Here is a 26,735-nt window from a genome sequence, read left to right as displayed (position 1 = left end):
AAGGGTAATACTCAAAAACTGATAATGGCCGCCAGCTACTGTGAAGCTGAGAAACCTCCTGAGTTTTGTATGGATGGGAATATGAAAATATGTGTCTTGAAGGCCTAGGGATGACATCTTGTCTCCTGTGTTGATGAGTTGCAATTTATTTTGCATTGTGACCATTCAGAAGGATTTTCTTTTTTTTTTTTTTTTTAGGTATTTGTTGAGGTTTAGAAATGAAAGATTGGTCTCCACTGCTTCGACTTCTTGCAAATTAAGAAGAAGCGGGGGTAGAAACCTTTCTCTCTCTGTGACAAAGGCATTCTTTCTATAGCTCCTTTCTTGATCATGGTCTTGACTTACCATTTGAGAAGACGCAGATATTTTTGTAAAGAAGGCGGACGTGGTGTTAGAGATGGTGTCTGTATAAATTCAAGCTTGTGCCCGAACCAGATTAGATTCAGGACCCACTGATCTGTTATTTGGCACCAGCAGTATAGATTGTGGATTATTCTCCCTGCTACCTTAGGTAAAAAACAGAGGGAACTAGTCAGCACCTGTAACAGGACATTGTCGACAGTTGGTGTCTTTGCCCTGTCGTCCACATTTCCCTCTTGGAGGAGGTCTGACACAGGACACCGATGATGACTGCCTTTTCTGGTATTACGTCTGAAATAGCTAGTAATAAGGGGAGTATGCTGGATAAAGGTATTGCTGGTATCCCCCTCTTGAAGATGTCTGTCCTCTTAATCGAGCTCCACAAAAGGGCAACTTTTTGTATTGTAACGTCCCTAATGATTTGGAAGCATCTGTTTTTAATGTTTGGAGAGCTTCGTCAACGTGCTTTCCAAAAAAAGACTGTCCGTCAAAGGGTAGGTCCAATATTTTGGTCTGAACCTCGGGCCTGAATGAGGTAGCTTTAAGAAAGCCCTGACGACGTGAAACCGCTGCTCCAGCCAGCTGCCTGAATATGGTATAAGCGATACCCATCGCATAATCTATGACCTCTGAAGATGTGCACTCTCCTTCCATTAAGATTTTCTTAGCTTCCCCTTTAATGTTCATCTAGATAAGCTTCCAGATGACAAATTACTTACCTTCGGTAATGCTTTTTTCTGGTGGATACCCTAGCTACCTGTGGATTCCTCGCCTTATGAATTCTCCCAATGCACCAGCATTTGACAGAAAATTTTCTTCCCAGCTCTCCACGTCAACGAGGATGTAACAATTGCACGGCTCCACACCCGACTCCGTCTGACGTCACCGTGGCAATAAAATGTCCTCGCCGGCGTGCTGACGTCAGTTTCACCCTTTTTTACGTGCCTTTGAGGCGAGCAGGTGATAACCGACCTCACAATAGCACATATAACCATACTCAAGTAATATAAGTACGACATTTATTTATATAAAAATTAATAAAAACATATACACTTATAATAAAAAAGTCTTGGTATGCCCAGACAGGCAACAGGGAGGTGGGTGGGACTGTCCGAAATCCACAGGTTGCTAGTGCATCCACCAGAAAAAGCATTACTGAAGGTAAGTAACTTGTTCTTCTGATGGATACAACTACCTGTGGATTCCTCACCTTATGAATAGAGTCCCAAAGAGGGGCATGGTTGATCGGGCAAACATGGCGGACGCTTAGTTTCAGAGCTCCGTCAAGGCCTTAATTAATCCTGTTAAAATCAACATCCTCCCGGGTGCCAGGGGTGTGATCCTGAAAATGCGGAGCCCGGTCAGCCGCTGAGACCACCGGATCGAGAGGAAGAGCTGCAGAGACAAACCCAGGCGACCGGGACACACCGTGAGTGTGGTCAGAGCTAGGCCGGGCCGGAGTTACGAAGCGTGAGCAGCGTTGAGCAGGTGAAGAGAGCCAGACGCCGGTGGGTGACACCGGGTGAGGCGGAGGCTACGTGCTGCTTGCTGCGGCTGAGACGTGGAACTCCCCAGCTGCTCCTGGGGGAGCGATGACCCGGCTGCCGAGACCGACGGAGGGAAGCCTGCCGGGAAGGCTCCGGATGGACCGGACCGGAGTTACGGAGCACGAGCAGCGTGGGCAGAGGGGAGGAGAGCCGGGCGCCAGTGAGTGACTCCGGGGGAGGCCGAAGCTGCGTGCTGCTTGCTGCGAATGAGACGTGGAACTCCTCTGGTTGCTCCCGGGGGAAACCTGCCGGGAAGGCCCCAGCGGGGTCCAATATGAGGGCCGCAGGTAGAGGAGGCGTGATGAAGGGCACCACGAACGAGCACAGAAGCGGACCCGCCGCTGGAAGGCCCTGGTGGCCTGGGCCTTTAGGACCCGCCTCTCTGAGTCCGAGACAATCTAATTGGAACCAGGCTTGCACAATCTGGCAACCAGTCCGGGGGCCCGCAGATCAGATAAACTGGGCCCGACAGGAGAATTAATACACCCATTCCCAGTCGGTGAGTGGGTCATCGCCCTGTTCGACATCTAGCCCACAGTAACACGAGTCCCGAATGTCTTCCAAGGGTAAGACCAGAAGCAAGACATTGCATCGTAATCCTATAAGTACACAACAAAAAGAGACCATGGGGGATTTCGCGCAACCAACGGTTCAGGCAACCCCGGAGAAGATCCTAGGGGCCATTGAAGACACAAAAATAACTTTACGACAAGACATTAACCAAGTGGCAGTGGAGCTGGGGTTGCTGAGGGCAGACCACACCAAACTGGCAGGCAGAGTGAAAGCTACAGAGACAACAATATCAGAGCTCACTCCGAAGCACGAAAACCTTGCAGCGTCAGTTCTACAGCTGACAGACCGTGTACACAGCCTCGAACGCCGCGTGGAAGATGCAGAAGGCAGGAACCGCAGGAACAACATTCGGGTGGTGGGCCTTCCGGAGGGAGTGGAGGGTTCTGACATGGTGGAATTTCTCGAAGGATGGCTACGCACAGTCGTGGCACCGGACCACCTTACGGCCTTTTTCTCCCTGGAGAGAGCACACTGAGTCCGCTCGAGACCTCTGGCACCGGGGAGGCCACCACGGGTGGTGGTAGTGAAGATAATGCATTATAGAGACAGGGACTGTCTGCTCCGTAGAGCCAGAGAGGCTGGGCCCTTTGAAGTTGAAAATAGCGCGGTGACGCTATTCCCGGACTTCACCTTGGAAGTCCAGTTGAAACGTGCCTCGTTCTTAGCCGTGAAAAAAGCCCTCCGCGAGGAGGGGATCCAGTACTCACTCCTCTTCCCGGCCAAACTACGAGTGGTCCTGGATGGCAAAACGGTGTTTCTACAATCGCCAGAGGAAGCATGGGAATGGCTGGAGTCGAGGGGCCTGACGGCGGGCCGTCACGGACAGTCCGGACAAGCCGCCCACAGAGGAAAGAAGAGACAGCGCAATAGAGATCGACTGCCCGTGGGGCCAACCAGGGCCCAGAGAGAGTCAGCAAAGATGGAGGCCCTGGATGCGGCGGCTTCGGTGTGCGGGAGTGCGCCATCGCAGGTCAATAGTGCAAAAGACTCTGACGTGGCGTCGGTCTCTTCAGAAGGAGGCTCCAGCTACCCCGGTGAGACCCCTAGAGTGACTCCCCAAACATCAGATGACCTGGCATAAGTGTCCCCCTTCTGGCACTGGAGGATAAGAATGCTTTGTTGAAGAGGCCTCGACGACCCCGCAGCCACCCCCTCAACCGGTTTCTCGGCCATTCAATCGGAATGGCGAGAACTCAAACTGACTTGTTCTTATTACTGCACTGTTGCAATGTTAACTGGGCAACCTATTGTTTGAGAGGTGCCCTGGGGTTGGGGCGTTGGTGTTTACAATTTAGTTTATTGATGGTGTCACTGGGGTTACGATTTACTCACATTAAGCTTAACAAGGTGGGTGAGGAACTAAGACACAGGAAGGAAGGTGGGAACAATGCGGCTCACCACACACAGACATGGCTAGTTATTCATTCTTGACCTGGAACGTAAGGGGACTGGGCTCACCCTCTAAGAGACATCGTGTGCTCTCGTACTTGAAACAGAGGGGGTTACATGTCGGCCTGCTGCAAGAAACCCATCTTACAGCTACTGAGATAGATAAATTGAAGCGCAGATGGCGGGGTCAGATCTTCGCTACTAAATACTCAGCCTATGCCAGGGGAGCACTAGTGTGAATAAGAGCGGGGGTTCCTTTTGAGGTTACGTCCACCAATATTGACCACAAGGGTAGATTTGTAATGGTGGGGGGCCTCCTTCACGGTGTACCAACTACCCTATGCAGCATTTACGTCCCTAATCAGGACCAAATCCCCTTTTTACAGCAATTGTCTAGACATCTTACACGTAGAAACGGGGAGGAATTATTCGTCGAAGGAGATTTCAACAGTGTGGTGGACGTGGACATGGACTGCTCCACCCCGCCACTTAAGGGGGCGATAACACACAAAATAGCCAGCCATTCAAGATTGGATGCTGAGTTGGGGACTGACAGACGCTTGGCGCGCCCAACACCCGACAGACAGGGACTATTCATACTACTCTAGCTTACACCGCCTACACACTAGGATAGACAGGATCCTATGCTCTGCACAGGCTACACAAAATGTAACTCACACGGAATACCTAGGTCACACCCTGTCCGATCATAATCCCTTATTACTGGTATGGAAGGCAACTGAGGATAGGCCCCCCATTCCATTATGGAGATTACGTCCGTCTGCCCTGGAGGACCAGGCATACAGAGAGTCACTCCGCTCCCATATCACAGAACATGTCACCCTTAATGCTAGATCAGCAACATCTAGAGGCATAGAATGGAAAACCCTTAAGGTGGCAGTGAGAGGCCAATGCATGAGCCAGACGGCTGGGATCCTGCGCACACTAGAGAGGGAGATGGTTGAGGTAGAAAAGACTATGAAGTGGAAAGGAAGAGTAATGGTACAGAAACAGAAGGTGACAGATTAAAAGAGGCAAGGTCCTCGCATTTCCGAATTGAAGAACAGCTAAGATCACATAGCTCACAAAGATATTGGGCCTCAGTGCAGGCAGAAGAGGGTAGATATGGTAGAATGCTGGCCTGGCTGGTGAGACCGGGAAACGAAGGGGCGCCTATAGTAAATGTGCGTGACATGGAGGGGAGGATTCACCACTCACCCAAAAGAAGTCAATGAGGCTTTCCTAGAGTACTATTCCTTCCTATACAGGCAACCAGATCCAATTGAACTAGAGCAGGTCCGGGCATACATACACCCGTTACCATCATCCACATTGACAGATAGCGACAGGGATATCCTGGGGGGCCCGGTGTCCCTGGAAGAAGTACAAGAAGCCATATCACAGTTAGCAGCTGGGAAAACCCCAGGTACTGATGGGCTGCCGATGGACTTCTATAAAAAGTACTCTTCACTGCTAGCTCCCAGAGTGGTAGAAACATTCACAGAGGCATTCCAGCGGAGTATGCTCCCCGGCTCTATGAGGGAGGCACTGGTAATCCCCCTGCCTAAGCGAGACACAGGTGAGCTCTCGGTGACCGACTTCCGCCCATTGTCAATGCTAAATTGTGAATTCAAAATCCTCAGTAAACTTATGGCCAATTGGATCCTTCAACATATCACTAACCTGATACACCAAGATCAAAATGGATTTATCCCAGCACAGAACACATCCTTAAATCTGAGGCGTCTGTTCTCCATTTTACACATGCCACACACTGAGAAGCCCCCAGGGGCAACCCTGCTGGCAATAGACTTCGAGAAGGCATTTGACTCCCTAAGATGGGATTTTCTACGGACAGTGATGCTCCGAATGGGGATGGGAACAAACTGGGTGCACTGGGTGGATCTATTATATGCATCCCCCCTTGCGAGAGTGAAGACCGGAAAGTCGGTCTCGGAGGCATATCCAGTTTACAGGGGCACTAGACAGGGATGTCCTCTGTCCCCTCTATTGTTTGCCCTGGCTATTGAGACCCTGGCCGCCCAGTTCCGTTCCGCCGGCTTGGGCAGAGGGATAGTGCTAGGACAAACTGAAAATATCATCTCACTCTACGCAGATGACGTCCTAATATACTTGAGGGCGAGACAGGCCTGCCCTGGGCATTAGACAATTTCAGAGCCCTTTCGGGGCTCAGATTAAATAGAAGTAAGACCTTTGTCCTCCCACTGGAATCGGGCGGAGCGCGCCCATCAACATGCCCTCCGGACATTGTATGGGCCCCACACACCTTTAAATATCTGGGCATCCATGTGTTACACGACCTAAGAGACTTACGCGAGGGTAATATAGGTAAGGCACTACGAGCGCTCCGTTCTTCAGTGGGATTTTGGAGATCCCCGATACTGACCATATCAGCTAGGATATCCCTATCAAAAATTATAATGCTTCCACGCCTCCTGTATTTCTTACTAACCTACCAGTAGTGATTCCCTCAACTTGGTTCCACGAGTTAAACACCCTACTCCGAGAGCTTATATGGGATGGAGGCTGCAGACGCACCTCACTCCATGTCCTCTGCAGGCCGGTGATCGTGGGAGGCCTCGGGTGCCAGATTTCGAATCCTATTACTTGGCCTGTCAGTTGCAGTGGGTGGCCGGATGGCTTGCGGGGAGAGGATGCACGGAGGAACTCATTATTGGCGGGGGGAGCGGCGGAAATTGGATGCTGGCGCTCATGCTCACCCAAACAGTGAAATGCAAAGTGGAGAGTACATTACTGAAAACTGCGCTAGAATGCTGGAAACGATGCTCATGTAGAGTGGGAATAGGGACACCATATTCCCCAGCCCTTCCATTACAGTGGCTGGTGCTTGACCCAATAGACGGGTGAAGGACTTGCAGTGGCCTAGGGATATGGGCGAGTAAAGGGGTTGGAACTCAGACTTCTTTCAGGAAGGAGTACTGAGATCATTCCCGGACCTGGTCGAAAGGAATAAAATATACGACTGGGCAGTTCTTAACCTACCAACACCTGACTCACCGTATTAAAATATACTGGGGAACGATTAATGCAGAACCAGAGACACAATATCATGCATACCCTCCTGACCATGGGCGAGGACACCCACCTGGTCGCTAAACTGTACAAGGCCCAAAAGGAGTGCACGCTGATCCCCCTCCAAGCCCTTCGTGAGAGATGGGAAAGGGCACTGCATAATACTCTGACAGAGGCTGAATGGAAGAAAGCAATGGCATACCCTAGGACAGTAACTAGGAACACACGTTTGAGATATATACAATTTAATTATTTGCACAGAACATATCTCACGCCGCATAGACTAAACATCATCTATGGGGGAGACCCCAGAGCATGCCCCAGCTGCAACGAACTAGATGCAGACTTAGACCATATGCTATGGCACTGCCCGGGCATCCGGCGGTCCTGGGAGGAGATACTGGGCGAACTTGAGAAATCACTGGGTGTCAAGCTGGCGCAGACCCCATCGCTGTGCCTGCTGGGACTGCACTCCGGACTGGCTCTGGGCGCAGTAGCTACCCGGTTTCTAGACCTGGCACTGGCACTCTATAGGAGGCAAATAACACTAAACTGGAAGGCTTCTAGCTCCCCCCCACTGGAAATTTGGCGACGTGAAGTCACGAAATGGGCCAGAGCAGAACTTCAAGTTTTGGTGCACGAAGAATTGAGGGGACCGCGCCAGAAACCCATTGCCCCCTTTTGGGAGGAAATATTAAGAGGATGGGAATTTGAAATAGCGACAAGGAAACACAAGGAGATTAGCTGAGACACCATCCGGCCAGGAATAATTAAGTAGACCAGAACACATAAACACGCACTATGATCTGGAGGGAAGGTTCGTTGGACCTAGCACAGAACGTAGGGTAGCCGAGGAGGGCAGCAGCCACATGGGAGTAAGCAACACTACATAAGTCTGATCAGGAGCCAGACCAGGCACCCACACACATGACCAAATAACCCCCGAGTAGACAGTTGAGACTAAACTTAACAGGAGAACTCCAGTCCCAGCTGACTAGTCCTTAACCCACCCTACTAGGAACATTCACCTCAAAGTAACCACCATCATGTAAATAGTTCTTGAGAATATCTATTGAGAAGCTACATAGACCACGAATACACTTGTGCAGGCACTATCCACAGATTGGAACGTTACAACAGCTGTTGGTAATAATTAGTTCGGACTACTGTACAAGTTAAAATTATATTATCAATGTATGAAAATAAAATGACAATAAAATATCATTTAAAAAAAAAAAAATGAGTCCCAAAGCAGTACTGCACTCGGAGGTGGGTGCCTGACTAGTCACACCGAGAAATCCTGCAACACAACATGCAAAATGGCCATCCCTCCTGACTTCCGAATCAGTAGTACTTCGCAAAAGTATGGAGGGAAGCCCAAGTTGCTGCTTTGCAAATATCTACCACTGGAACACCCCTAGCCAAAGCTGAAGTGGCAGCCTTAAACCTGGTAGTATGAGCTCTAATACCATCAGGAGGAATCTTCTTTGCTAACTATTAACAGATCTTTATGCAGAGAATGATCCACCTGGATATGGTTCTTTTATGGACAGCTCTGCCTTTCATCTTGCCCACATATCCAACGAAGAGATGGTCCTCCAACCGAAAGTCCTTTGTTCTCTCAATCGAGAAATTGAGAGCCCTTCTGGGGTCTAAGCGATGGAGTCTTTCTTCCTCTTTTGAAGGATGAGGAGGAGGGCAGAAAGATGAAAGGGTAATAGACTGCCCCATATGGAAAGGAGTGACAACTTTAGGTAGGAAAGCCGCCCTGGTTTTCAGCCCCACTTTGTCAGCATAGAATGACGTAAAGGGAGGTTTGACACTAAGAGCCTGAAGCTCACTCACACGTCTAGCAGACGTAATATAGCTATAAGGAAAACTGTCTCAAAGACTAACAATCTTAAAGAACAAGAATGCATAGGTTCAAACAGTGAACCCATTAAAAAAGTCAAAACCACATTTAAATCCCACTGAGGCATAAGGAACGGAGTGGGAGGAAATGTATTTGTTAGACCTTTCAAGAACCTAACAACTATAGGTGATTTGAACAAGGAAGGTTGATCCGGAAGGCAAAGAAAGGCAGACAGCGCTGACAAAAAGCCTTTGACAGTCTCAAATGCACAACCCTTCTGCGCTAAAGTTAAAGCAAACAACAGAACATCAGACAGATGGGCTCTCAAGGGATCAATTTGTTTCTCTCCACACCAATCCATGAATTTTGCCCACCTGCCAGCATAAACAGAGTGGACTGTCGCCTGGCCGATAAAATAACATCCACTACCTCTGGTGGGAGAGAGAAAGAACTCCGATTGCCCCGTTTAATCTCCAGGCATGTAGGTGCAGGCTCTGGAGGTGCTGGTGTAGAGCCTGCCCCTGCGACAGGACATGTGCCCTGAGAGGGAGACGGAGCAGAAGGCACAGTGAGAGTTGGAGAAGGTCCGTATAACACAACCTTCTCGGCTAATCCGGAGCCATTAAAATGACTTAAGCCCGATCTTGGCGAATCTTCCTCAGAACCCGAGGAATCAAGGGTATGGGGGGAAATGTGTAAAGCAACTAGTCACACCAAGACATCTGAAACGCATCCCCCAAAGCTCCTTGCACCGGATACTGGAGGCTGCAGAACGACAGGCAGTGAGCGTTCTCCCGAGTAGCAAATAGGTCTATCTGCGGGAAACCCCACATCCGAAAGATGTGAAGGACCAGGTCTGGATGGAGACACCACTTGTGAATGGCAGAGAAATGCTGACTGAGACTCTGGCCAGATGATTTACTACCAAGCATATCCGATGGTCCTGAGCCCACGACCAGAGCCGCAGACCCCTCTCTGCAGAGAAGGTACAACCCTACTCCTCCCTGCTTGTTGAGGTACCACATTGCAGTAGTGTTGTCCATTAACACTTGAACTAACTGACCGTGAAGGGATGGGAGGAAGGCCTTGAGAGCCATACGTATCGCCTGCAAGTCTAACAGATTGATATGAAAAGTCTGTTCCACTGGAGACCAAAGACCTTTGATCTCCAGGTCCCCCAGGTGAGCTCCCCACCCTAGAGTGGAAGCATCGGTTATGACCGTAGCCACCCAAGGAGGTAGTGAAAATGGCCTTCCTTGGGAAAGGTTGCCGTCCACGGCCCACCATCATAGATCCGCTGCAGTGTCTCTGGAGATAGTTATCGACTCCTCGAGATCCCCTTTGTGTTGAAACCACTGCTTGTGGAGGCACCACTGAAGAGCCCTCATGTGCCAGCGTGCATGAGTGACCAACAGAATCCAAGAAGCGAACAGACCGAGCAGGCGCAGGACCTTGAGGACTGGAATAACTGCTCCATTTTGAAACATTGGAATCAACGCCTGAATGTCCTGAATCCACTGAGGCGGAGGATAGGCCAGATTCAATGTTGTGTCCAGTACTGCGCCCCTATGAACAGGAGTTGCAATTTGCAGGTGATGCAGCACGAGCTCTAGAGACTTGGCTTTGATCAACCAATCATCCAGGTAAGGGAATACCGATATTCCCTTCCTCCTGAGACTTGCTGCAACCACCACCATCACCTTCGTGAAGCCTCGAGGTGCTGAAGTAAGACCAAAAGGAAGGACCACAAACTGGTAGTGTTGCGACCCCATTACAAACCAGAGATCATTCCTGAGCGACTTGAGAATAGGTGTAAGGAAATGCCTCTGTGGCATGGTTATCCCCTGACTTTTTGCCTTTGCTGATGCTAAGTTTTGATTGAAAGTGTGTTGGGACCATGCTAACCAGGCCCCAGCACCAGTGTTCTTTCCCTGAACTGTACCTTTATTTCCACAATTGGCACAACCCTGGCACCCTTGTAACTGGTACCCCGGGTACCAAGGGCCCTGAGGCCAGGGAAGGTCTTTAAGGGCTGCAGCATGTCTTATGCCACCCTGGGGACCCCTCACTCAGCACATGCTCACTGCCTCACAGCTTGGGTGTGCTGGTGGGGAGAAAATGACTGAGTCGACATGGCACTCCCCTCAGAGTGCCATGCCAACCTCACACTGCCTGTGTTATAGGTAAGTCATCCCTCTAGCAGGCCTTACAGCCCTAAGGCAGGGTGCACTATACCACAGATGAGGGCCTATGTGCATGAGCAGTATGCCCCTACAGTGTCTAAGCAAATCCTTAGACAATGTAAGTGCAGGGTAGCCATAAGAGTTTATGGTCTGGGAATTTGTCAAACACGAACTCCACAGTTCCATAATGGCTACACTGAAATCTGGGAAGTTTGGTATCAAACTTCTAAGCACAATAAATGCACACTGATGACAGTGTGCAATTTATTGTAATATGCACACAGAGAGCATCTTAGAGGTGCCCCTGAATACCAACCCGACTTCTAGTGTGGGGCTGACTAGTTTCTGCCAGCCTGCCACAACCAGACGGGTTGCTGGCGACATGAGAAGAGTGCCTTTGTCAGTCTGTGGCCAGGAACAAAAGCCTGCACTGGGTGGAGGTGCTTCACACCTCCCCCTGCAGGAACTGTAACACCTGGTTGTGAACCTCAAAGGCTCACCCCCTTTGTTACAGCGCCCCAGGGCATCCCAGCTAATGGAGATGCCCGCCCCTCCAGCCACTGCCCCCACTTTTGGCAGCAAGGCTGAAGGAGATAATTAGAAAAACAAGGAGGAGTCACCCACCAGTCAGGACAACCCCTAAGGTGCCCTGAGCTGAGGTGATCCCTGCCTTTAGAAATCCTCCATCTTAGTTTTGGAGGATTCCCCCAATAGGATAAGGGATGTGCCCCCCACCCCACAGGGAGGAGGCACAAAGAGGGTGTAGCCACTCTCCAGGACAGTGCCATTGGCTACGGCCCTCACAGACCTAAACACACCCCTAAATCTAGTATTTAGGGGCACCCCAGAACCCAGATTCCTGCAACCTGAAACAAGAAGAAGGACTGCTGACCTGAAAGCCCTGCAGAGATGACGGAGCCGACCACTGCTATGGCTCCAGCCCTACCGGCCTGTCTCCTGACCCGAAAAACTGCAACAGCAACACATCCAACAGGGACCAGCGACCTCTAAAGCCTCAGAGGACTGCCCTGAACCTAAGGACCAAGAAACTCTGATGAGCAGCGGCACTGCTCTACAATAAGCAACAACTTTGCAATTTTCCTGCAACTTCTAAAGACTTCACTCTTCCCGCCGGAAGTGTGAGACTTCACCCTCTGCAGCCGACGCTCCCGGCTCGAGCTCCAGAGAACCAACACCACAGGGAGAACTCCCAGGCGACTGCAACCTTTTGAGTAGCCCAAGACAACCCCCCTGGACCCTGACTGCCTGTAACAAGGAACCCGACGCCTGGACCAGGCACTGCACCCGCAGCTCCCAGGACCAGAAGGAACCATACCTCAGTGCAGGAGTGACCCCCCCAGACGACCCTCTACCTAGCCCAGGTGGTGGCTGTCCCAAGAAGCCCCCCGTGCCTGCCTGCACCGCTAGAGTGACCCCCAGGTCCCTCCATTGAAACCTATCTGAAACCCAATGCCTGCTTTGCACACTGCACCCGGCCACCCCTGTGCCTCTGAGGGTGTGTTTTGTGTGCCTACTTGTGTACCCCCCCTGGTCTGCCCCCGAGGACGCAGGTACTTACCTGCTGGCAGACTGGAACTGGAGCACCCCTATTCTCCAAAGGCGCCTATGTGTTTTGGGCACCTCTTTGACCTCTGCACTTGACTGGCCCTGAGCTGCTGGTGTGGTAACTTTGGGGTTGCCTTGAACCCCCAACAGTGGGCTGCCTGAGACTTGTTAGTGTCTTACTTACCTCACAATCTAACCAATACTTACCTCCCCCAGGAACTGTTGATTTGTGCACTGTGTCCACTTTTAAAATAGCTTATTGCCATTTTAACAAAGACTGTATATGATATTGCTTTAATTCAAAGTTCCTAACTTACCTGTGTGGAGTACCTTGCATTTTATGTATTTACTTCAAATCTTGAACCTGTGGTTCTTAAAATAAACTAAGAAAATATATTTTTCTACATAAAAACCTATTGGCCTGGAGTAAGTCTGAGTGTGTGTTCCTCATTTATTGCCTGTGTGTGTTCAACAAATGCTTAACACTACCCTCTGATAGGCCTACTGCTCGACCACACTACCACAAAATAGAGCATTAGAATTATCTAATTTTGCCACTATCTTACCTCTAAGGGGAACCCTTGGACTCCGTGCACACTATTTCTTACTTTGAAATAGTATTTACAGAGCCAACTTCCTACAGTAGGGATATGAAAGTAAGCATCCCGTAAGTAGACAGACACCATCCAATCCTCTTTGTTCAGCGCCAGAAGCACCTGCGCCAGAGTCCGCATCTTGAATTTCTCCTGCTTGAGGAACCAATTCACAAACCTCAGATCCAGGATAGGCCTCAATCGACCATGCTTCTTGGGGATCAGGAAATATCTTGAATAACAACCCTGACCCCTTTCCTGCTCTGGAACAAACTCCACTGTGCCTTTTGATAACAGGATTTGAATCTCCTGCTGCAACAACAGGAGATGGTCTTCTGAACAAAACGAAGGACAGGGAGGGATGGGACGGTGAAACTCCCGAAAAGGACGGGCATATCCTTTCCTCACAATATTTAGAACCCAGGAGTCTGATGTGGCTAACTCCCACTCGCGGAGAAAAAGAAGTAACCTCTCCCCTACAGGAGAAGTGCGACTCAAAATGGGTAGAAAACTAGGGCTGCTTCCCTTGTTGTGCTCCCCCAGAGGAAGAGGATGATGCAGGGTGCTGCTGAGTGGCCCCTCTTGTCCGAACTCTCCTCCGCCCTCTAAAGGATCTATATGGAAGGCTGGCAGGCTGTTGGACTGTTGACTTGGGTCTCCCACAATAAACTGCTCCACACCCAAACCCCCTAAACCTCCGAAAGGACCTGAAAGGGGTCATAGTAGAAGCCTGCAGACCCAAAGACTTTGCTGTGGCCCTACTGTCCTTGAAGCGCTCAAAGGCAGAGTAAGCTTTGACCCTAAACAGCTTTTCTCAGTCGAAAGGCAGGTCCAATAAAGTGGTCTGGACATCTGTAGAAAAGCCAGAAGACCTCAACCACGCATGCCTTCTGGTAGCGATAAAAGTACCCATCGCCCTGGCCACTGAGTCTGTAGGATCCAGACCAGACTGGAAAATCTGCTTAGCCGCAGCTTGAGCGTCTGACAGGAGCGCACCGAACTGACCCTGCATATCGTGAGCTAAGTCAAGAACTACAGCTTTAGCCACGTCCATCAGGGTGTGCACACATCTACCTAACACACAGGTAGCATTTGCCGATTTCAGGGCCATAATGCAGGATGAAAAAGTCTTCTTGGCTGACTGCTCCATTCTCTTGGACACTCTGTCCGAAGGAGTAACAGGGAAGGAGTCTGGCGCCGAACATGAGGCCTGGACCACTAAACTCTCTGGAGTCAGATGCTTTGATAAAAATCCCGGATCTCCCAGAGCCACGCTGTTCCGTCTTGCAACAGATCGGTTCACAGCAGGCGATGACAGGCTTCCTCCAGACCTCCAATATAGGCTTGGTAATTAAATGGAAGTAAGGGTTCTGCTGAAGCCGAAGAAGGATGAAGGACTTCAGTCAAAAATTTTATTTTAACCTCAGCAGCCAGCAATGGAAGGTCCAAGAAATTTGCCGCCTTCCTGACCACAGAATGGAAGGAGGCCGCTTCCTCTGTAAACTCCCCTGGAGAAGAAAGATCCCACTCAGGGGAAGTGTCCAGCCCACTGACTCAGTCTAGGCCCTGATATTCCCCCCCAGGGCTCAGCAATCTCTCCTTCCAGCAGCTGTCTCTGGTACTCCTGTTCTTCTAAGAGCCTCAGTGCTCTCCTCCGCGACCTCAACCTGGCCTCCAATCTCAGCATCAACAGAGTTAGCCGACGTCGACGTCACCGGCTTCAGGACCAATAGACGCGAACCAGGAGAAGGAGGAGACACTATAATCCAATAGGGACCTATCCGGCACCGGAGCTGATCCCATCTGCACAGTGTACACATGAGGTTCTGTCATCGGCATCGACTGTGTATGAGGTGACGTTATTGGCACCACAGGCCTATAAGGTGACGTCATCGGCACCGTAGGCCTATGAGGCGCTGTGATTGGCACAAAACCGGCACCCTCAGCCGGATAAAAAGGCATGAACGGCGCCGACTTATAAGGAGTCAGAGAGCCCAATGAGAATGCCAAGGCACCTGTGGGACCCACAGGTGCACCAGCCAGGGCCATAGCAATAAAAACGTGTTGAACATGGCATTCAAAAATGCCGCTCGATCCGCTCCCGGAGCAGGGAAGGAAGGATACAGCTGATCTTCCTGCGGCACTTGTGCCGGCTGGGCATCAAAATCCTGCACCCCACGCGAAAAGCAAGGACTCTCTTGGGGTGCAACCACCTTGAAGACCGATGGCGCCAGAGAAGCCAGAGGACTTTGAGGCTGTGGAGTCACTGTAGGACTAACCTCCCACGTCGCACAGTGCCGTCAAGATGGAGACCTGGAACGCCGAGAGTCATGTCCGCACCGCTTCTTTGAAGAGTTATGGGAAGACGATCGTCGATGACTTCTGTGCCCTTTCTTCGACTTAGCCAGAAAGAGTTTGGCTTCTCTCTTCTTTTAGCACCTTCGGATTCATCCTTTGGCAGGACACACACTCCTCCACGTCATGCTCCGAACTTAGGCACCATAAGCAGTCATTGTGAGGGTCTGTGATAGACGTATGACCCCTGCACTCCGACAAGGTTTGAACCCTGGCTTTCTAGGAGTAGACATTATAACCAGAGACAAAAAGGACACCTTCGAAACAGTAGCTCCCCGAGAGCTAGGAGAAAGCGGTTAGCGTCGAAGGCACGGAAAAAAGGGAACTGACGTCAGCACGCAGGCAAGGACCGCTTATTGCCACGGTGACGTCAGACAGAGTCGTGTGGGGAGCCATGCAATTGTGACATCCTCATCGACGTGGAGAGCTGGGAGGAAAATTTTCCATTGAATGCTGGCGCACTGGGAGAATTCATAAGATGAGGAATCCACAGGTAGTTGTATCCATCAGAAATGCAGCAATATCGCACCATAGCTGCCGATCGTATCTACCAAGTACAGCCAATGCATTTGCAGCTCTGACTGAGCGCTGACATACCCGAAAACTGCTTCCTTCTACTGACGAGGCACCTACCCTCCTTGTCCAGGGGTGCTGATAGTGGTGTGGAAGGATTATCTTCTTTGTGCTGCCTGAGAAATGATGGAATCCAGTTTCAGATGGACAGTCAGGCAGGATGGTGTGTCTTCCGGGGCCTTATATATATATATTTTTTTTTTTAATGGAGTTGTGGCAACACTGCTGAAACTAAGGCTGGATTGGGCATCACCTTTAGGTCCTCTTCCCAAATATAATCAATAATGGGCATGGCCCTGACAGTTTTCCTGAAAAGGTTCCTTGAAATCGTAAAGGAAACAGTCCTTTTGTTTTGAGGGGGACTGGAAGGTCGAACCAAAGGGCTGCTCTTTCCAATGTATCGTGGAAACCTCGTATATCCGGAGGAGGAGAGTCAACTAGTGGTGGTAACGGAGATGAGGGTGTTGGTAATACGTAATCATCCCATTCATCATGATACTTCTACCTCTTCTCCCGCTCCCTCAGATGATGTTGGATCATCTACTTGCGGCACCAGCGGGAAATGTGGCAACTCTGGGGCGGACGGCAACTGTTGTGCAGGTGCTGGAGTGAAGCAGTAATGAAGCTCCTAGAATGGGTCTACGTTGAGCAGTATCTGAGGGTGGAGGAAATCTTTTCCTATAGTCTGACAGCATCAGTTGTACGTGTGCAGCTAATGTAGATGGGGTGCATAACATTGCGGTACTGATGGGGTTGTTGAAAGTGTTCTTGTGGTGCACAGAACTCTTGATCACAACCTTCCCCCTCATCAGATATAGTCTTGATATTTAACATTCAGTTCTGAAGGGCTACATGCAGCACCAAAAAGTCTATCCTCTTCAGAGTCTTCATCCAGAAGGTGGGAAGGCAGCATAGAAGACACTTTACCCAGAAAGGTATTAGCCGGTGTGATACATTTCTGGTGTTTGAGTTTTCCCATAGGCTTGACAGTCGTCATAGTCATCGACTAGGACGTCTATGATGCAAGGCTCAGAAAAAAGGTTTTAATTTCTTTGTCAATGATGGTGTCGTCGTCGACGGGGTAAGTACCGTCAATGGGGTGCTCACTGTTGACGGAGGTGTTGACATCGGTGGTGTCAGGCGATAGAGTCATCGCCGATAGTGGTGTTGTCATCAACAGGTGAGTCTTTGTCAACAAAGGTGCTGCCGTCGACGCGGAAATAATTGATCGATGAAATAGGTGTATGGCTAGTGGACAATGATGTTGTGGTCGATGTAGATGTCGCTATAGACACAGTAATAGTGTTGGCTGTAGACTTAGTCGCTGTCACAAACCTCATTGGCGATGACTTTCTCGTCAACAAGCAATCTGCCGGCGGAGCCCATGAAGGTTTTTTTAAAGTGTTTTTTCACCAGCCCTCGGAGGTCGATTTTTTAGGTCTCTTTGATGAGCCTCATGCGGTCTTTTCCTCTTTACATTTAAAAGGCAGGTCCCTCATGTGAGGGGACTTAGATGGACTGTGGTATCTATGGGAAGTCTGAGAGGACTTTTTGGGCGCCTTCTTAGATGGTTAATCAAACGAATAAGCTATTGTCTTATCTTTAAGTCTTTTAACTGACGTCTTCTGAGAGGATTTAGATGACAAATCACTGCCATCGTTAGAGAGGATTCTCTCTGGTTTTTAGCTTTTAGAGCCATAGGAGTCACCCTTCACACTTTAAAGTTTTAGTCGAAAATGTGTGGCATACCTCGCAGTCCTTGGTTTTGTGGCAAAATAGAGGCAGTCCACATTTAATCCTGGTTAGGGTCATCTGAGTGGAGCCTCTTTGTTCCACCAAGTGCCACAGGGTTTAGAGAATCCTTTTTAGGTGTTTCAGTCATACTAATACATCAGTCTGAGACACCAAAAACACAGAGTACCTAAGTCCAGGGTAAATCTGCAAGATGTTGAGAAAATCAGAGGAAATCAGTAGAAATCCTTTCAGAAGTGTTCGGACAGGAAAAGCTGAGCAGAGCTCAGTGGAGACTCCCTAGCACAATCTGTGGTAGAAAATCAGAGGAACTGAAGCTTCTCTCAGGAAGGTTCTACAGGGTGGTATCTCCTTGTTAAACGTTTTCCTCAAAAGTTGTTATCGAGTTCCGGATTCATGTATAATGGTGCGGAATGAAAGTAACGGACATCAGCATGCAGGGGTGGCACTTAAATGCACCTCTATTTGTCACTTATGGGGCAGAACGAAGATGACCCAGAGGCATATGATGCCACCTACAGGCGCACAGGAGCAAAGTTGTTAAAATTTTCCGGATTTAGTCTGGCACCTGAGAACATTCAAAAAGAGAGGAACCTGCGGTTAGAAGTGTCCATCAGAAATTATTTCCTCCCAAGCAGCCAACATGGACTCCAAGAATGCTTCATTAAAAGGGAGCAGAGGTTCTGAAACTGCAGACTCCATGCAAGGTCGATTTAAAGTCTTCTGCTGCTGTCCAGACCTCTGAAGTGAATGAAGAGACTTCAGATAGAGGCCTCTTATGGAAATGTGTTTAAAACACTTGCTTTCTTTTTAAGACCAGGTAGGATCAGGTAAAGGCCGAAGACTGTATTGTAAGCAGGAGAGAGGTTATCAGCCACCAAGTCATCATCCTCTGTGGGCCCGTAATATTTATCGAGAATGGCTACAGCAGTCAAAAAATGTATTTCCATTTGGGTGAATTTTGTGGCCATAGTTTAGCCTGAGATTTGTTGACCTTTTCTTCTGCCCCTAAGTACTGGTGATAGCAAAATGGGGTGCACAGTGTTTGTGGGAACCAGCACTTTGGAAGGCATCAGCTTCCTCGGATATTGTACTGTGCCTGGAGGAGTGTCAGGCAGAATTAGAGTACGAGCTGCCAGAATAGCCAACCCCAGAGGAGCAGGTCCACCCTTGAGGGAGTGGCCCAGAGGGCAAGGCACTATCCTGATTTGACCTGTGCCAGATAAGGCAAAGAAGTCATAAATTTCAGCTTCATTTTCTTCAAGACTGGGGTCAGATAATGAGGATGAGACAGGCCTTAGGGAGCAGTGTTGAATATCCAATCAGTTCCAGGAGTCGGACTGCTTTTTATAGGAAGACATTTACAGAGATTATTCCCTACTGGAAAACTTAGCTGAAGAGGTTAAAGGCCACTTTAATGTGCCCTGTAGGCCTTGGCCAAAAATAGTTTAGGACTGCTGCTCTCTGGTACCCCTTGGGTGTATCATGAACAGGTGTTTCAGGCTAGGGGGTAAGTTCAGATCCAAGACAACACACGCAGATGTTTTTGTGCACGTTGTACAAGGGCACCTTCTTTCAGAATCAGCAATAGATGACATTTGACATGGTCAATCTTCAAAAATTAGGATTGTTTCTGTGAGACACAGAAAAAAGCTTAGGACATGGGTTGTATGTCCAGATGTCATCACAATCTGGGCAAGCAGAGTTGAACGTCACACCTGGGGAAACTTGAGACAACAGAGACAGACAGAGGTTGAGAAGTGGAAGGAGACAGAACTTAAGAGTACTGCTGTGGCAAGCAAGTATTTTTTTCAGCATGACTGATAGAACCAGAGACAGTCTAGTTGAAAAACAGCTCTCACTATGGAAGCCCCCCTTGTAAGAGTCATCTGAGTAAACACAACCTCAGGAGAAGCTTTGCTGACAGGAGAATTCAGAAGACTGAACAGCATCGTCAATGGGGTCACTCTACCACAAGGGCATGTGACCAGAAGGCTCTCCTTTAAACATAACTCTGCTTCGCTTTGAAGCCTGCCCAACCACTGACATTATATGAAAAACCTCACAACCATCTGGTGTGTGGCCTGTTAAAAGGCAATTAACACACTGATTTGCATACTAGAGGTCTTGGTTGGCAGAGTATAGCTGTCAAACACATGTCTTGCTAACAATATACACAGAGGGAGCCTTATGTCTGCCAGTTTTAACCACTGGCTATTTTCAACCACGTTGAGCCATTTTCTTGAGTCAAAGTCAACCATATCCTGGCTCAGTCCAGTAGACCATTCATCTCTACCGTAATTGTATTGGCTGTGTATGTGTATCCTTCCTTTTCCACTCAAGTGCTTGTATTGAACTGCAGGATGGACTATTTTACAAATATAGCCTTCTCTCTATGCTTCTGGTGGGTCCCTTCTCTGTGTCTAGCTCTAATGTGCTAGATCTACAAGTGTTATCACATTAAACCCAGACCCACTGGCTTGGTAAATGCTTCTTTTAAAGATTATTCTTCCTCTAGGCACATGGTGGCAGAGAAAAGCAAACATGCAAATGCAAATATGTGGAAAAACCAGAACTTCATGCAATACGGCATTTATCTTGAACAAGAAATACCCATTCAACAAAGTGTTTATGAATTTGAATCTGCACTGTTAAAAGACCCTACACTACTTTAACCAAATTAGCAACATCCTGCGGCAGCAGCAAACCTGAAAAAGAACTATGGAGTGTGTGCACCAAAGTATAGAACACGGAAAACACTAGGTTTGAAAAGGCTTTTCCAAGGTCCTTCACTAATGTCACAAAAAAAAAAAATGTCCAAAGCAAAACAGCTCATGTTGCTATGTTAAATACAGATAGGTAGCTGTGACAGTAACAACAGATGTCGCACAGTACTACTCAGGGTAGAAAGTACACAGAAAGAACTCTTATTCCAAAACTGGTGCTAGTGCAGTACATGCCCTTTCTACCTTTAAAGGTAATGATGGTATTACTTCAAAGGATAACAGCCACAATATCTTATAAAAATATGGAGCACTCATACTATAATAAAAATAACAATATTCAAGCCAGAAAAGTAAGCTCACAAATCCAGGGTTTCATCCCCAATGACACTTTTTCAAGGCGTTAGATTGCAAACTGTATTCCTTTATCAATAATACATGATGTAAGACAATATAGTTGGCGGAGTACAAGTGTCAATTTTCCTCTGTTGCTTCTGGTGAATTGAGATGTTTTATTTCCTGTTCTAGGACATCAATTTTGTGTAGTGTAGGAAGCGGACCTGGTGTGTGGTGACACCAGGTCCAGGCTCTCTGTAGGCAGCGGTGGATGAGCAGCCAAGGATTAACTAGGAGACACGCAAAGCTCATGAAAAATCACTGTAGTCACAGAGAACTTATACACATGAAAGAAAACAATCAGTTGTACAAAAATAAAGGTACTTTATTTTTGAAACACAATACCACAAAATACTAGCAGGGCAACCCTCCAATAGGAGTTAAGAAATACACTAATTATATACACTAGTAAATACGCAAAGAAAAGGTTAGAAAACGGGTGCAAATATAGACAACTAATAGTGACCCAAGGGGAAGCCTAAACCATGTACTACAAAAATGGAATGCGAACACAGGAGCCCCACCAAGGTAAGTGGTATGTGTAGAGGGGAGTACCAGAAAACCACAGAGGTAAGTAGCACAGTACCCCCAGTGACCAAGAAAGCAGGAGTAAATTACTGGAATTTCCCCAAACCATTGAAAAAGAAGAAAAGAAGACACCCAGACAAGACTGCAAGAAACCAGTGGTGAATTCCTGAAGAAGATGACCTGTAGAGTGAGGGGACCAAGTCCAAAAAGTCACAGTGGAGTCCAGGAGGAGTAGGAGCTCCACGCGGCCGGTCGTCGTTGCAGAATGTGCATGCGGATGCAGGGGATTGACTCCTTCACTCCAAGGAAGATTCCTTCTTCTTCTTCTTGTGAAGGCTGAAGATTTGCTGTCTTCTGGGGATGCACAGCCGGGGAAATGTTGCAAAGCTGGCAGGAGCCATGGAAACAAAGTTGCAGAAGAGTATTCTTCGTGGTTTGCAGCATTGTCACTTCCTGGAGGGTCCACATGCGATTCCAGTGGCCAGAAGTCATAGTGGAGGTTGCAGAGGAAACCTGCTGGAGTCTTGCAAGTCGAATCAGATGACCCAACCAAGAGAGAGACCCTTAATAGCCCTGAAAGGGGGAATGGTCACCCGGCCAGGTAAGCACCTATCAGGAGGGAGCTCTGAAGCACATGCCTGGACTGGCCTCTCAGACGCTCCCAGAGTTCCCCGCCGACCTTGGAAACAAGATGACAGAACCCAGGGACCCTATGGGGGAGCTTTGAGCACCACCCCTGGGGTGGTGATGGACAGGGGAGTGGTCACTCCCCTTTCCATTGTCCAATTTTGCTCCAGAGCAGGGACTGGGGGTCCCTAAACCGGTGTGAACTGGTTTATGCACAAATGGCACCAAATTTGCCCTTCAAAGTACACCAGTGTCTTGGGGAGTGTACCCCTCCCAAGCCAGTCACACCTATTTCCAAAGGGAGAGGGTGTTACCTCCCTCTTCCAAAGGAAATCCTTTGTTCTGCCTTCCTGGGCTTGATCAGATCAAACAGCAGAAGGGAAGAAACCTGTCTGAGGTGTGGCAGCAGCTTGGGCTGGCCGGAAAACCCTGTAAGACTGGTGGTAGCAATGGTGGGGATCCTCTAAGGAGCCCCCCCACAGTAAATGGAATCATACTTGCAACAGTATTGGGGTATGATTCCGACATGTTTTATACCAAGCATGCCCAGGTTCGGAGTTACCATTATGTAGCTGGACATAGGTAGTGACCTATCTCTAGTACACGCATAAAATGGCATCCCCGCACTCACGAAGTCCAGGAAAATTGAGCTGGAGTTTGTGGGGGCACCTGTGGTAGTACAGCAGTGTCCTCACACACTGGTACTTGCACCCTACCCTCTAGGCTAGGAGGGCCTGCCATAGGGGTGACTTATGTGACTTGGTACAGTGGCCTGGTAGTGAACGGGTGCAGGCATCCTTTCACGCAGGCTGCAATGGCAGGCCTGCAGAACACTTTGCACTGGCTCCCTATGGGCGGCATAATACATGCTGCAGCCCATAGGGAGCCCCTGACACCCCAATGCCCTAGGTACAGACTTACATCAAGGCACCTGTAGGAAGTTGGCTCTGTATGTGCTATTTCAAAGTAAGGAATAGCATGCACAGAGTCCAAGGGTTCCCCTTAGAGGTAAGATAGTGGTAAAAAGAGATAATACTAATGCTCTATTTTGTGGTAGTGTGGTCGAGCAGTAGGCTTATCAAAGGAGTAGTGATAAGCATTTGTTGTACATACACACAGGCAATAAATGAGGAACACACACTCAGAGACAAATCCAGCCAATAGGTTTTGTTATAGAAAAATATATTTTCTTAGATTATTTTAAGAACCACAGGTTCAAATTCTACATGTAATATCTCATTTGAAAGGTATTGCAGGTAAGTACTTTAGGAACTTTGAATAATTACAGTAGCATATATACTTTTCACATAAAACACAAATAGCTGTTTTAAAAGTGGACAGTGCAATTTTCACAGTTCCTGGGGGAGGTAAATTATTGTTAGTTTTAGCAGGTAAGTAAATTACCTACAGGGTTCAGTTTGGGGTCCAAGGTAGCCCACCGTTGGGGGTTCAGAGCAACCCCAAAGTTACCACACCAGCAGCTCAGGGCCGGTCAGGTGCAGAGGTTAAGGAGGTGCCCAAAACACATAGGCTTCAATGGAGGGAAGGGGGTGCCCCGGTTCCAGTCTGCCAGCAGGTAAGTACCCACGTCTTCGGAGGGCAGACCAGGGGGGTTTTGTAGGGCACCGGGGGGGGACACAAGTCCACACAGAAAGTACACCCTCAGCAGCGCGGGGGCAGCCGGGTGCAGTGTGCAAACAAGCGTCGGGTTCTCTGTAGATTTCAATGGGAGACCAAGGGGTCTCTTCAGCGGTGCAGGCAGGCAAGGGGGGGCTCCTCGGGGTAGCCACCACCTAGGCAAGGGAGAGGGCCTCCTGGGGGTCACTCCTGCACTGAAGTTCCGTTCCTTCAGGTGCTGGGGGCTGCGGGTGCAGGGTCTTTTCCAGCCGTCGGGACTTTAGGATCAGGCAGTCGCGGTCAGGGGGAGCCTCGGGATTCCCTCTGCAGGCGTCACTGTGGGGGCTCAGGGGGGACAACTTTGGTTACTCACGGTCTCGGAGTCGCCGGAGTGTCCTCCCTGAGGTGTTGGTTCTCCACCAGTCGAGTCGGGGTCGCCGGGTGCAGTGTTGCAAGTCTCACGCTTCTTGCGGGGATTTGCAGGGGTCTTTAAATCTGCTCCCCTGTAACAAAGTTGCAGTCTTTTTGGAGCAGTGCCGCTGTCCTCTGGAGTTTCTTGTCTTTCTTGAAGCAGGGCAGTCCTCTGAGGATTCAGAGGTCGCTGGTCCTTGGGAAAGCGTCGCTGGAGCAGGTTTCTTTAGAAGGCAGGAGACAGGCCGGTAGGTCTGGGGCCAAAGCAGTTGGTGTCTTCTTTTCTTCTTCTGCAGGGGTCTTTCAGCTCAGCAGTCCTCTTCTTCTTGTAGTTGCAGGAATCTAAATTCTTAGGTTCAGGGAAGCCCTTAAATACTAAATTTAAGGGCGTGTTTAGGTCTGGGGGGTTAGTAGCCAATGGCTACTAGCCCTGAGGGTGGGTACACCCTCTTTGTGCCTCCTCCCAAGGGGAGGGGGTCACATCCCTATTCCTATTGGGGGAATCCTCCATCTGCAAGATGGAGGATTTCTAAAAGTCAGAGTCACCTCAGCTCAGGACACCTTAGGGGCTGTCCTGACTGGCCAGTGACTCCTCCTTGTTTTTCTCATTATCTCTCCTGGACTTGCCGCCAAAAGTGGGGGCTGTGTCCAGGGTGCGGGCATCTCCACTAGCTGGAGTGCCCTGGGGCATTGTAACACGAAGCTTGAGCCTTTGAAGCTCACTGCTAGGTGTTACAGTTCCTGCTGGGGGGAGGTGTGAAGCACCTCCACCCAGAGCAGGCTTTGTTTCTGTCCTCAGAGAGCACAAAGGCTCTCACCGCATGGGGTCAGAAACTCGTCTCTCAGCAGCAGGCTGGCACAGACCAGTCAGTCCTGCACTGAACAATTGGGTAAAATACAGGGGGCATCTCTAAGATGCCCTGTGTGTGCATTTTTTAATAAATCCAACACTGGCATCAGTGTGGGTTTATTATCCTGAGAGGTTTGATACTAAACTTCCCAGTATTCAGTGTAGCCATTATGGAGCTGTGGAGTTCGTTTTTGACAGACTCCCAGACCATATATTCTTATGGCTACCCTGCACTTACAATGTCTAAGGTTTTGCTTAGACACTGTAGGGGCATAGTGCTCATGCACATATGCCCTCACCTGTGGTATAGTGCACCCTGCCTTAGGGCTGTAAGGCCTGCTAGAGGGGTGACTTACCTATGCCACAGGCAGTGTGAGGTTGGCATGGCACCCTGAGGGGAGTGCCATGTCGACTTAGTCATTTTCTCCCCACCAGCACACACAAGCTGGCAAGCAGTGTGTCTGTGCTGAGTGAGGGGTCCCTAGGGAGGCATAAGACATGCTGCAGCCCTTAGAGACCTTCCCTGGCATCAGGGCCCTTGGTACCAGGGGTACCAGTTACAAGGGACTTACCTAGGTGCCAGGGTTGTGCCAATTGTGAAAACCATGGTACATTTTAGGTGAAAGAACACTGGTGCTGGGCCTGGTAAGCAGGGTCCCAGCACACTTCTCAGTCAAGTCAGCATCAGTATCAGGCAAAAAGTGGGGGGTAACTGCAACAGGGAGCCATTTCTTTACAGCACCAGTATACCAAACGTGGGGTCAAAAAGGTTCCAGCAACCAAGTTTAAAGGAAACAGCATATTTACTGGGGTCCTGGTTAGCAGGATCCCAGTAAACACAGTCAAACACACTGACAAACAGGCCAAAAAGCGGAAGTAACCATGCCAGAAAGAGGCAACTTTCCAACATGGAGTAATTACCTCCCTCCTACGTTCAGCATGTCTAATCAATATTGCCATCATACCATTCTTTTAGAAAATCTGTGCCCTAATCATCAAACAATGGGAAAAAGATTAGGTCCTCTGGGTACATGTTTGTTTTCATTATATTTTTTTTAAATGATGGCAATTCCACCATCTAAAGAGTTCCTGTTTTTGTGCCTTTGGATTTACTAGAAAAAAATTCTTGCAGTAATATGTCTCTATCATCTTCAAAGGACGCCCTGTTGTATTACTAAGTGGATATAACTGGAGCTCTAAAAGACACAGGAGTAGCATCCCTCAGCAGTACCAATACAGAAGGGCTAAATAATAAATAAATGAAATTAGAATGGCTAACAATACAGGAAAATTGCTATTTGTTCAAACTGTTGGAGTGCTTGTTTTAAGGCTTCTGTTGCAATATAAGCTGGATTTAGCTGATCACCCTCAATCCATATACTTGGCTTTGCACTGCCACACGAATACCTATATTTGTGCAAGTCAGACAGTGTCAGAAAAGGGATTCCAGTGAAATAAAGCCAAACCTTTATCATGGTGATGCCAGCCTCCAGCATAGTAATCCTGCAGGACTTGGGGTGGGTTCCAGTTGCTGAGCAAGTAGTCCACTTGATGTTGCTTGCGCCATGTTAAAGACTGGCACAGGATCTCACGGGCTTTTTCGATGTTGAAGTCTCGTGCTCGTAGAAATCGTAGGATGTGTTCATCCTTTGGAATCTGGATAATAATTAATACAAAACACAAAGAAGCAAGCTTCAAAGTAGTTGAATGCTCTATACACCAAGATACAAAAGTTCAGCTAAAAAGGGTAGTCTTTAGCAAAGGGCAACAACATTTGTAGACATGG

At 48.8% G+C, this 26,735-nt stretch overlaps 1 protein-coding gene across 2 annotated transcripts in view; it reads right to left on the bottom strand.

The window, feature by feature from the left end:
• The window catches only part of SEC14L1 (SEC14 like lipid binding 1), a 443,723-nt gene that overhangs the window by 264,839 nt on the left and 152,149 nt on the right, over window positions 1-26,735 (bottom strand). For both annotated transcript variants that reach the window (XM_069200247.1, XM_069200248.1), the window contains one exon: window positions 26,416-26,605. In XM_069200247.1, coding sequence (XP_069056348.1) covers window positions 26,416-26,605 — 190 coding nt within the window. The remainder of the gene's footprint in view (window positions 1-26,415; window positions 26,606-26,735) is intronic.

Source organism: Pleurodeles waltl, chromosome 7, assembly GCF_031143425.1.
Source record: "Pleurodeles waltl isolate 20211129_DDA chromosome 7, aPleWal1.hap1.20221129, whole genome shotgun sequence".
NCBI classification, from domain to species: domain Eukaryota; kingdom Metazoa; phylum Chordata; class Amphibia; order Caudata; family Salamandridae; genus Pleurodeles; species Pleurodeles waltl.
This window is presented reverse-complemented; position numbering and strand designations above follow the sequence as displayed.